This window comes from Triticum dicoccoides, chromosome 5A (assembly GCF_002162155.2).
Source record: "Triticum dicoccoides isolate Atlit2015 ecotype Zavitan chromosome 5A, WEW_v2.0, whole genome shotgun sequence".
NCBI lineage: Eukaryota > Viridiplantae > Streptophyta > Magnoliopsida > Poales > Poaceae > Triticum > Triticum dicoccoides.
In genome coordinates, this window is record NC_041388.1 from 424,038,627 (window position 1) to 424,051,149 (window position 12,523).

Consider the following 12,523-nt stretch of genomic DNA (forward strand, 5'->3'; position numbering starts at 1 on the left):
TCCATCTTTCGACAAAACAGAAACGAGGCCCTCCATTAATATTATATTTCGAAACGCCACTAGTTTTCCCTTTATACATTTTCTATGATTTTTTTTCAGGTTCTTGCATCCACCAGGAGTGCACTTGTTTCGTAGTGGATTTGCTGAGACACGGTGAAACATTATGATACGCTTTGAAACAAGAAGAAACCCTAATGCAATACACTGAACTAAACAAACTACGCCAAAATCCAAAAATGTGGCATGAATAAAGCAACACGGACGGTGGGTCAATGTCCCCTACATTGTAAAATATAATTTCTCCTTTTCTAATTGTACGTTTCTGTTTCTGAATTCTAAACGGGCCTGAAATTATGCTCTCACCTTACTGATATACATACTCGTGTATATATCCAAGGTTGGCATGCGGTAAGCTATGTTCTTCCACCGTAAAATGTTGGCACCCGTCAGCTCATCACGCAGGGCACCCTATAATAACCCCTGCCAACCACCACAACACCAGTGCACACAACACAACTCGCTAGCCAAGCCTGGGAAGCTAGAAGTAGAAGCGCAAGCTACCTTAGAGCTCGTGCTGTGGCCTAGCTGCCAGCCATGGAGAACCCGTACACGACCTTCCTCAAGAACTACCGTCAGCACCGCTACTACTTCTCACCCACGCCGGTGCCGGCGCCAGTGGCGTCGACGACGGCGCCTCCTCCGGTCTCCGCCTACTCCTCCAGCCCCTTCTTCTCCCCGCCGCCGCCTCCTCCTCCTACTACGCCGTCGTCTCCTCCGCTCCGGGAAGCCCTGCCCCTTCTCTCTCTCGCCCCCGCCTCCCGCAGGTCTCGGGAGCGGGGGCGCGGCCCCGGCCCGGACGACTCCGACGACGGCGACGACGACGTCGACGAGGAGGAGGGGAAACAAGCGCCGGGCCCAGCCGCGAGCAGTAGCCTGCACCACAATCAGCAGCTCGCGGGACGGCAGCTCTTTGCGGACCTGAACTCCAAGGCGACCGACGACCCGATGGACTCGGCGGCCGGCGGCGCGGCGGGGGACGTGACGGTGGCGCTGCATATAGGCCTGCCGAGCGCCGGCACCGCCGCCGACCTCATCTCCGGGATCTCGGCCGCAGCTAGGGCGGCGAGGGATGACGAGGAGGAAGAGGACGACCGCCTTAATAAGGAGCTGAGCGGCGGCTGCGCTGAGGAGGACGGGGATGACGACGGCGAGAACGAGGCGGCCGTGGCGCCGGTGCTAGGGTTCGCTTCGACGCCGATCGGGCGGCTGAACAAGGGGCAGTACTGGATCCCGACGCCGACGCAGATCCTCATCGGCCCGACGCAGTTCTCCTGCCCTGTCTGCTTCAAGACCTTCAATCGATACAACAACATGCAGGTGAGCCCCTGGCCACACACACCTTCAAGAATTAAGCGTTAATTTTCCGTTCTTAGCAACATTTTGATCTCGATCGACTACTAAAACGGGTTAATTCTCTAGATTTTAACCATGATATATACACGAACTGGACCGGCGGCGGTTAATTATATATCAAATTAAACCCCTTATATTTTGTTCATAACAACATACTAGTGATTTTTTTTGCGTGAAATTCGAGTGATTTATTTGATAGAACAAAACATACTAGTTGTGTTGATCCCATTTTGTTGGGAGTCGAACAATTTTGGAGCTCCTGTTTTCTCCAGCACAGTTGGATGGATCGATCCTAGCAAGTCCCTAACTGGAATTACCTACCAATAAATGCTGTAGCTGTTGCCTGCGGGTAGGTTAAAATAAATAAAGTTCTACTAGTACTACTACCACAGTTGTGAAGCTAGCGAACAAGAGTGATGAGACTTGAACGAACACTACAGCTCGCAGCGTGTAATTGCGCGGGAGGCCGGGAGCTGATCTTTTGCCGGGAATAAAGTTAGACGAGCGACATCACGTCGGATTCGTTACGCCTGTGTTGGTCCCGTTACCGTATGCTTCCGGCCGTTAGCTAGCTTCGAGTCGAGCTGCCAATATAAAACCTGAAATTATTAATCAATCGTACGCCTCGCCGTGACATCCACCTACCATTGTTCACGCATGTGCTATATGGACGTAGTTTTGCACCGCGGCCGCGGTGTCAATCACATCCGATCTGAACAGATGCAACAAAACGGGTTGCAGAACGTACAAGCAAACAAGATAGGTAGTACTACCATATTGTAGCAAATTTATCATGCGTTGTATATGGTTAGAAATTTATGTTGAAATCCCCTTTGAAATATTTGTATCTGGACCCTCTTAGTTGACGATCATGGTGTGCTTCTATATATGGTCTGAATAATGTAAAGTTCTGCCCCTAATGCACGAATTGAAGCAGTCTTTCCCGCAAAAAAAAAAAAAGAATTGAAGCACTCTTCTTCGATTTGGTGTCCTGTGGCTCAGCCTCTTGTTCGATTATGTGTGAAAGAGGAAGTGCCATAGCAGTAGGATTGTAGGAACCAGGTAGATAGATAGATGCGTACACGTGCTGGTGTCTTTGGCTCTGGGCGGGGATCGATTGAGCTGTGCTCGGGAGTGAGGGCACAGTGGCCTGCCTTTTCGTGTGATTGAACAAGACATATATGGCCCGTCAGGGGGAGCCATGCATGCAACCTTTTGAAGTTTTATGCTTTTCTGGGGCCGGAGCTTTCCGAAGCGCTGCGCTCTTTGGAAATGCACCCATGCATGAACGCATGCATGCATGGGTGGCGTGGTGGATGCCACTGTGGAGATCCCAGTGAAGATCGATCTCTGTACGTAACGTAATCAGATGCATGATGCAACTTTTTGAGACGAATCAGATGCATGCAAGAGCTGATTAGTCAGACCACGGCCGGACATGAGCGTGTGCGTGCAGCTTAGTGTCGTCTGATCGATATGATCGATGCAAAAGCTGAGCCAGCTGCTGCTGCTTTCCTAACACGCCGTGTATCGATCTGGTTCGATCTGATCGATCACCCCCAGTGGCCACTACCATGCATATCGTGGAGGCATGCACTCCAGCTGAGCTGAGTCCTGGCTCCCGGTCGAGCACATGTGGCTCCCGGTCGAACTGTAGATTGGATGTTTTGATCAGGGTAGATGAGCTTTTCTTGATCAGCCGTTTCACACCTGACCAGCTAGCATCGAGGGCTAATATAAGCATGCCGTCGAACCGATCGGGTTTTGCTACACCGCCTTCAATTAGTTCTCGATCGCAGCTTTCAGCGTCCATGACTGCAAGAGACCTGTAGCTTGCCACTGTGTTCTGTCCCTCCCCGATGACAGTTCCACTGTGCAGTGCACGAACCGGACATGCACCACAGACACCCATGTACTACAACACACAACACAAGCAGCACGCAAGCAAGGGGCCAGTATGGAGTACTAGAGCCGTCGCAACCAAAAGCCGTCAACGCTAGCTCACGCGGCTTCTCCGGTGTCGCCCACTGACTGCCGCTGCGTCTGCACGGGGAAAGCCTCTGAGCTATACAGACTGATCCGGCCAAGCCACGTACCGAGGGCGACAGCATCCACGCGCACCTCGAAATGAGCAACGTATTAAACGCAACCCGGCCTGAAGGTGAATAGAACATGCATATGCTCTTCTGATCCATCGATGTCCACACACGGAACCCTTAAACTCTGCCATCAAACTGACAAAACGCAGCATATGATCATGAATCCATGCATGTAGTTCGTACGTACTACCACATAGCAATTATATCAGCCTATCGAGAGCGCAGTACGTGCTAATCAAATGATGCAGCATGCATAGGTTTATCTCTGACGCCTAATTAATATCGATATAGGTTGTTAAAGTAGCTGATGATTAACTTGCTACGTACGCGCGCCGTGCGTACTGTTCTGTGTATGCAGATGCACATGTGGGGCCACGGGTCGCAGTACCGGAAGGGCCCGGAGTCGCTGCGCGGCATCCAGCCGACGGCGATGCTGCGGCTGCCGTGCTACTGCTGCGCGCCGGGGTGCCGGAACAACGTCGACCACCCGCGCGCCAAGCCGCTCAAGGACTTCCGCACCCTGCAGACGCACTACAAGCGCAAGCACGGCCTCAAGCCCTTCCTCTGCCGCCGCTGCGGCAAGGCCTTCGCCGTCAAGGGCGACTGGCGCACCCACGAGAAGAACTGCGGCAAGCTCTGGTACTGCCTCTGCGGCTCCGAGTTCAAGCACAAGCGCTCCCTCAAGGACCACGCCAGAGCCTTCGGCCAGGGCCACGGCGCGCTCGGCGGCGCCGGGCTCGACGACGACGATGACTGTGCCATCTCCGACGTCGAGCACGACGGTGCCGCCGCGGGCGCCAGGTCGCTCTGAGCGTCACTCACCGATCGGTCTGGCCGTGGTTATGTGCCGCCGTGCCGGCCCGGATGCTCAAAAGATGCTAGCTGTGTGCACATCTGAACTACGCAGTGTATACAAGTCCGAAAACTATCGGCGGTGTATACATACTACAAGCTCACGAGTTGCTCTTTGATTGGGTTTGCTTCTTCTGTTTTTCTCTTCCTACATATCTCGCTTGTATATTAGCTAGGATGAGACCTCAATCAATCGATCATGGAAATGTGTCAACATTTAATTAGCATTTCGCTTGCTTCTAAACCCTCAACTATTACTGCTCTAGAGCTGTGTCCCTTTTTCCTTCAAAACTGAGACGGTGTCTCTAGATTTTGCATCGACCTATTGATGCGCAAGACAATGGGTTACGTGCTTGGTTTGTTCCACATTCTTCAATACCTATATTTTGTTGTGGTTTGTTCCACATTGGTCAATACCAAGGCCATTTGTTGATTGATGCACACGACAATGTTGTAATTTTGTTGTTTTAATAAACCAAGCACGTGAGCCATCAATCAATTTTGCTTGGTTTGTACTTTGGTTTTGAGTATGAAAAATTACAGCATGTGTAACATAATATAATTTTACTTCTATTTTTGCACTGATCACAATTGGCCATTTTGAATAATAATTATTTACATGCATATAGTTGGCACTATAAGGACACAACTATTCGCAGCTTGAGCTCAAATGAGCCTTCATGAACAGCTTGAGTTCTTTTGAATTTTTTTTTCAAATTTACTGTTCGCCCGAGGTCAGCTCGGGAGCAAAAGGACACTTTCGGCACTATAAGGGCTTGTTTGGTGCATGGGGAAAAGACAATGGGATCCCTGGGGGGGTAACTCTCCCGGGTTAAATTGGTTGTGCATTTGGCTTACGAGGTAAGAGGGAAATCTCATGCCACCCCGTCTACTCCCCTGGCGAAAATAAACCAGTCCCAATTTGAGGTAATTCCTCATTGCACTTGCGGAAGGTCTGGTGGAGCGTTGCGCCGCGCCTCACACTTCTCCATTAGGTCGTCATGCCTGTTGTGGTGCCCCTCCATGGTATCCCACACGGCAGCTGCATCGAGGAGTAGGCGACCATCTTGATCACCATGACACTAATGAGATCGCAACTGTCCTTGTCGGCCAAGCTCAAGCGTGCAAGCTCAAGGTAGCCTTCACGGCTCAGTTGTTTCCCTCTCGATATGGGAGAACCCATTGGAGCTGATCTAGCTTGTCGATTGTGGAGAGTTTTTTTTAAAGCGTATAGATCAAGAAATACAGTCTTTGCCATGTTGTTCGATCATTCTTAGAGCATCGAAATTTCTCTAACAGCCTGTGTGGTAGTTTGAGGGAAAGGGAATGGGAATTAATAGGGAGGAGTTTGTAGAAGGATGGACTTGGGAAGTGGACTATTTGTTCCGATCCCACGTTTAGTGCGTGTAGGGAATTGCTTGTGGGAATTGGACAAGAAATTAGTCTCCTAAAAAATAAATTAGATCTAAGCAACAAGAGAGAAGGGGGAAAACATGTGTAACGAACATATTCCTTTTATTTTCTTTGTCAACTCCCGTTCCCGATATGAATTGCCAGGGCCCTCCTAACGTATTTGGCAACTTCAGATTAAGGGAATGGAATTTACAGCGCATTTGGTTGGGGGTAATTAGATCTAGGGAATGAGAATTGAAGGGGTGTGAGTCTTCAAATCTATTGTTTGGTTGGGGGATTGGGAATTCAGAAGTGAATAGGCATGGGACTTTAATTAGACTCCCACTCCACCGTTTTATTAAGAGGAGAGGGTGGGAATTGGAAGGGAATTGTTTTAATGAGTTGATCTTAACCCTTCATCATAACTTACGTTAACTTCCCATGTCTAGCCCCTTGCCAATTTTCATGAACCAAACAAGGGAATACAGTTTCTCCTCAAATCTCACATGTAATTCCTGTTATGTGCCAAACAAATGATTGGGAATAAAACATCTCATCCCATGTCTAATCTCAATACAACTTCCTACTCTAAACTCCCATTCCCCTTCCCAAATATTACCAAACACGGAATTTATTAAAGGATTAGGCTTGGAAAGTTGATTATTAACCCCAATCCCCTGTTTGGTATGTGATGAGGAATTGCTAGTGGGGGTTTGACTGGAAGTTATCTTCCCAGGTTTGGTTCGTAGGTTTTGACGTGGGCAGAAACACAAAACTACACTACGGTGGAATGTGGGCAACGAACTCCCTATCCCTTATTTGAATTACCTGTGTCCTTCTAGGAAGAAAACTGTGGGAGTTTGACATACGAACTCCCTTTCCCCTTCCTACCTGAAATCCCATGTCCTCCAACCAATCAACGGATGGTAAGTCTAACCTCGCCTAAACTCCCATTCCCAGCCTCCAACTTGAAGGAAATATGCCCTAAAGGCAATAATAAAGTTGTTATTTATATTTCCTTATATCATGATAAATGTTTATTATTCATGCTAGAATTGTATTAACCGAAAACTTAGTACATGTGTGAATACATAGAGAAACAGAGTGTCTCTAGTATCGGAAAGGTATCTCTGGGTCCTCTCGGTAATGCACATCACTATGAGCCTTGCAAGCAATGTGTCACTGTGTATCGGAAAGGTATCTCTGGGTCCTCTCGGTAATGCACATCACTTGAGTTGGCATAGATCAAGATTAGGATTTGTCACTGTGTATCGGAAAGGTATCTCCGGGTCCTCTCGGTAATGCACATCACTATGAGCCTTGCAAGCAATGTGTCAAATGAGTTAGCCACGGGATGATGCATTACGGAACGAGTAAAGAGACTTGCCGGTGACGAGATTGAAATAGGTATGATGATACCGACGATCGAATCTCGGGCAAGTAACATACCGATGACAAAGGGAACAACGTATGTTGTTATGCGGTTTGACTGATAAAGATCTTCGTAGACTATGTAGGAGCCAATATGAGCATCCAGGTTCTGCTATTTGTTATTGACCGGAGATGTGTCTCGGTCATGTCTACATAGTTCTCGAACCCGTAGGGTCCGCATGCTTAACGTTCGATGACGATTTGTATTATGAGTTTTGTGTTTTGATGAACTAAAGTTTGTTCGGAGTCCCGAATGAGAAGACGGACATGACGAGGAGTCTCGAAATGGTCGAGAGGTAAGGTTTCATATATTGGAAGGTAGTATTCGGACATCGGAATGGTTCCAAGTGATTCGGGTTTTTTTCGGAGTACCGAGGGGTTACCGGAACCCCCCGGGGAAGTGTTGGGCCTACATGGGCCTAAGGGAGAGAGAGGGAAGCCCGTGGGGGGGGGGGAGGGGGGGGGCTCCTAGTGAGTCCGAATAGGACAAGGAGGAGGGGGCGCGGTCCTCCTTTCGTCTCCCTCTCCCTCTCCTTTGGGCGAATCCTACTAGGAGTGGTGTCCTAGTAGGACTGCCCCCCATGGCGCGCCCCCTCCTGGCCGGCCGCCTCCTCCTCCCCTCCTTTATATACGGGGGCTGGAGGCACCCCAAAGGGACATCAATTGTTCTCTTAGCCATGTGCGGTGCCCCCTCCATAGTTTACTCCTCCGGTTATAGCATCGTAGTGCTTAGGCGAAGCCCTGCGCGGATCACATCACCATCACCGTCACCATGCCGTCGTGCTGACAGAACTCTCCCTCAACCCTCTGCTGGAGCAAGAGTTCAAGGGACGTCATCGAGCTGAACGTGTGTTGAACACGGAGGTGCCGTACGTTCGGTACTTGGTCGGTTGGATCGCGAAGACGTTTGACTACATCAACCGCGTTAACCTAACGCTTCCGCTTTCGATCTATGAGGGTACGTGGACACACTCTCCCCTCTCGTTGCTATGCATCTCCTAGATAGATCTTGTGTGATCGTAGGAAGTTTTTTGAAATTGCATGCTACGTTCCCCAACAGTGGCATCGGAGCCAGGTCTATGCGTAAATAATATGCACGAGTAGAACACAATGAGTTGTGGGCGATAATAGTCATATTGTTTACCACCAACATCTTATTTTGATTCGGCGGTATTGTTGGATGAAGTGGCCCAGACCAACATTACATGACCACGTTCATGAGACCGGTTCTACCGACGTGCTTTGCACACTGGTGGCTGGCGGGTGTCTGTTGCTCCAACTTTAGTTCAATCAAATTTGATTACGGCCGGTCCTTGTTGAAGGTTAAAACAACACACTTGACAAAAAATTGTTGTGGTTTTGATGCGTAGGTAAGAACAGTTCTTGCTAGAAGCTCATAGCCGCCACGTAAAACTTGCAACAACAAAGTAGAGGACGTCTAACTTGTTTTTGCAGGGCATTTTGTGATGTGATATGGTCAAGACGTGATGAGATATAAATTGTTGTATGAGATGATCATGTTTTGTATAAGTTATCGGCAACTGGCAGGAGCCTTATGGTTGCCGCTTTATTGTATGAAATGCAATCGCCATGTAATTGCTTTACTTTATCACTAAGTCGTAGCGATAGTCGTAGAAGCAATAGTTGGCGAGACGACAACGATGCTACGATGGAGATCAAGGTGTCAAGCCAGTGACAATGGAGATCATGACGGTGCTTTGAAGATGGAGATCAAAGGCCCAAAATGATGATGGCCATATCATGTCACATATTTTGATTGCATGTGATGTTTATCTTTTATGCATCTTATTTTGCTTAGTACGGCGGTAGCATTATAAGATGATCCCTCACTAAATTTCAAGGTATAAGTGTTCTCCCTGACTATGCACCGTTGCTACAGTTCGTCGTGTCGAGACACCACGTGATGATCGGGTGTGATAAGCTCTACGTTCACATAAACGGGTGCAAGCCAGTTTTGCACGTGCAGAATACTTTGGTTAAACTTGACGACCCTAGCATATGCAGATATGGCCTCGGAACACTGAGACTGAAAGGTCGAACGTGAATCATATAGTAGATATGATCAACATAGTGATGTTCACCATTGAAAACTACTCCATCTCACGTGATGATCGGACATGGTTTAGTTGATATGGATCACGTGATCATTTAGATGACTAGAGGGATGTATATCTAAGTGGGAGTTCTTAAGTAATATGATTAATTGAACTTTAATTTATCATGAACTTAGTCCTGCTACTTTTTTGCATATCTATGCTGCTGTAGATCAATGGCCCATGCTACCGTTCCCTTGAATTTTAATGCATTCCTAGACAAAGCTAAGTTGAAAGATGATGGTAGCAACTACACGGACTAGGTCCGTAACTTGAGGATTATCCTCATTGCTGCACAAAAGAATTACGTCCTGGAAGCACCTCTAGGTGCAAGACCCGCTGCAGGAGCAACTCCGGAAGTTATGAACGTCTGGCAGACTAAAGCTGATGACTACTCGATAGTTCAGTGTGCCATGCTTTACGACTTAGAATCAGGACTTCAAAGACGTTTTGAACGTCATGGAGCATATGAGATGTTCCAGGAGTTGAAGTTTATATTTCAAGCAAATGCCCGAGTTGGGAGATATGAAGTCTCCAACAAGTTCTATAGCCGCAAGATGAAGGAGAACAGTGATGAAGACATGTACCTAGGGTAGGGACACGAACCTGACCAAAGAGTCCTACCCTAGGACACCCCTAGAAGAAGTCACCTTTCAATCAACTTGAAGGTATCCCACTTGACGGGTTCAAGACACTCGACCAAGAAGCTATCACTCGACCATGAAGCCAACCACTCGACTGCCAGGAGACCTAAAGTCACTCCGCAGGCAAACGGTCGGCTGTTAAGTAGTCTTTATGATCATTATAGCACTTTATTAGGGGCGTTACCAGTAACGCCCAACCTTAAATGTACCTTAAACCCTGCATTACTGAGGGCAGGAGGGGGCCGGCGAACTCTATATAAGCCACCCCCTCCTCAGTATGGAGGGTTCGCACCCCTGTAATCCATACACGCATAATCCAGTCGACCGCCTTCGGGCTCCGAGATGTAGGGCTATTACTTCCTCTGAGAAGGGCCTGAACTCGTAAACCTTGTGTGTAACAACTTCCCAATAGCTAAGATCTAGCCTCTCCATATTCACCCTCCTACATCACTGTCAGAGTTAGAACCACGACAGTTGGCGCCCACCGTGGGGCAGGAATCTTAGCGCCTGATTGGAGAAGTTGCGATTCTTCCGATCCCTTTGATCATGTTTTCTTGCGGAGTTTGGTGGGGGACCGCGAGATCCGTCTCGACGCGCTCACCTTCATCGTCGATGACTCCGCCTGGCTTCAGGAGGCACCACTCGACATCGACGCGCTCCCCGTTCGCGGTGCGACGCACTTCCGCGCATGCATTCGTGGCGTCCTCCTGCGGCATCCATCGACCCAGTATCGGTCGGCCCCTGCGTCGTTTCCCCGCCCTGTCTCCCACCAGCGCAAGCGCTCCGGTCGGTCAAGACTTCAGCGGTGGGTGAGGCATGCCGTGGCCCGCCAGCCGGCAGCCCCACAAGTCGCGGCAATCAAGCCCGTCGAATCCCTCTACGGCCTGTTCGACCTGTCGACTGGTTCCGTGGAGACCGCATCCGAGTGCGACAGCAGCGACCCAGCGGCTGAGGTTCTGGCGGTCGATGGAACACACAGTCCCCCCGGTTTCCCTCGCGCTGATGGAGGCGCGGGTGGGGGCGATCCGTCGCATCCCCACGATGAGTATCTCCCCGAACCTCTCACATCATCACAGCGAGAGGAGCTTCGCTGCCGGAACACAGACGCCCTCCGCACCCCTATCGTCGGAGAGTCCCCCGAGGCCCGGGCCTTGGAGGACGCGCGTTTGGCTAATTTGGCCGAGCGCACTCGACTGGAGAATCTCCAGCGAGCACTCGACGAGCGAGCGCGTCAGCAGGCTCCCGAGTCTAGTCGACGCCAGCTCTTCCCGCCGACGCAGGTATATCGAACCCCAGTTCAGAATTTGGCCGCTGTGGCCCGTATAGCAGAATCAATTCAGCCCTCCCAGTCGGAGGCTGGCAGGGGCTTGTTACAGATCAGAGCGTTGCTCCGGGCGGTGGGAAACCAGAATTCCGCTGTCTCTCAGTCGCGGAATAGGATCCACAGTCAATCTGTCGCAACAGATACAGTCGAGTCGGCTCACAGCCCGAGATCGCCCCCGAGGCGTGAGGGATGTGGTGACCGGCATGATCAGTACAGGAGGAATGAGTAGTATGATCACCGATTCGACCGCGATGATCGACGTCGAGTGCCAACCCCTCCCCCGAGGAGTGGGTCGTATGCGCCTCGACGGCAAGATGATAGACGCCCTCATAGTGTTGGGCAGAGGATTCCAGTCGACCCCAGAGACCCAGGATTTGATGCGAGATCGATCCTCGTTCAAGGTTTGGTTGACAGGAACAGAGCTCATCGAGAAGGCCGCAACAGAGATGCGCCTGCCAGCAGCAGAGTACATGCTTCAGGGCCAGAGTGTTTCAGTCGAGCCATCAGAGCCGCAGTGGTTCCTCCCAATTTCAGGCTGGCGACTGGAATCAACAAGTTCACCGGTGAATCTAAGCCTGACACTTGGCTCGAAGATTACCGAGTGGCTGTACAGATTGGCGGTGGCAATGATGAGGTGGCCATGAAGCATTTACCTCTCATGTTAGAGGGCTCAGCCAGAGCGTGGCTAAATCAGTTGGCACCCAGCAGCATATACACTTGGGAGGACCTCTCCCGAGTGTTTATCACAACCTTTGAAGGAACATGCAAGCGACCTGCAGGCCTTACAGAGTTGCGGTCTTGCGTGCAGAAGCCAAATGAAACTCTGAGGGAATACATCCAGAGGTGGATCACGCTGCATCACTCGGTTGAGAATGTGCAAGACCATCAAGCAGTCTGTGCCTTCAAGGAAGGTGTTAAATACAGAGAGTTGAATCTGAAGTTCGGTCGAACTGGAGAGATGTCTCTGAATCGAATGATGGAGATTGCCACCAAGTACGGTAACGGAGAAGATGAAGATCGACTCCGGAGTGGCAAGCAGAAAGCAGTCGCCCAGGAAACCGGAGGCAATTCTGGTCGGAAGCAGAAGCGGAAGGCCGAGCCCGCTGCCCCTGGGGAGGCCCTGGCCGTAGCCCAGGGAAACTTCAAGGGAAAACCCAAGGGCACCTGGAAGCCCAAGAAAATCAAGGATCAGGATGGAAACGATGTTTTGGACCTGCCGTGTCACATCCACACCAAGAAAGATGAAGAGGGCAA

The 12,523-nt window shown here is 50.1% G+C and overlaps 1 protein-coding gene across 1 annotated transcript; it reads left to right on the forward strand.

Moving 5' to 3' along the window:
• Positions 1-516: 516 nt before the first annotated feature.
• On the forward strand, positions 517-4,588 carry LOC119302018 (zinc finger protein WIP2-like). Its single transcript, XM_037579030.1, has 2 exons — positions 517-1,377; positions 3,871-4,588. Exons 1-2 carry the CDS (start codon positions 595-597, stop codon positions 4,321-4,323), a joined length of 1,236 nt encoding a protein of 411 aa, XP_037434927.1. The 5' UTR covers positions 517-594; the 3' UTR covers positions 4,324-4,588.
• Positions 4,589-12,523: the final 7,935 nt, after the last annotated feature.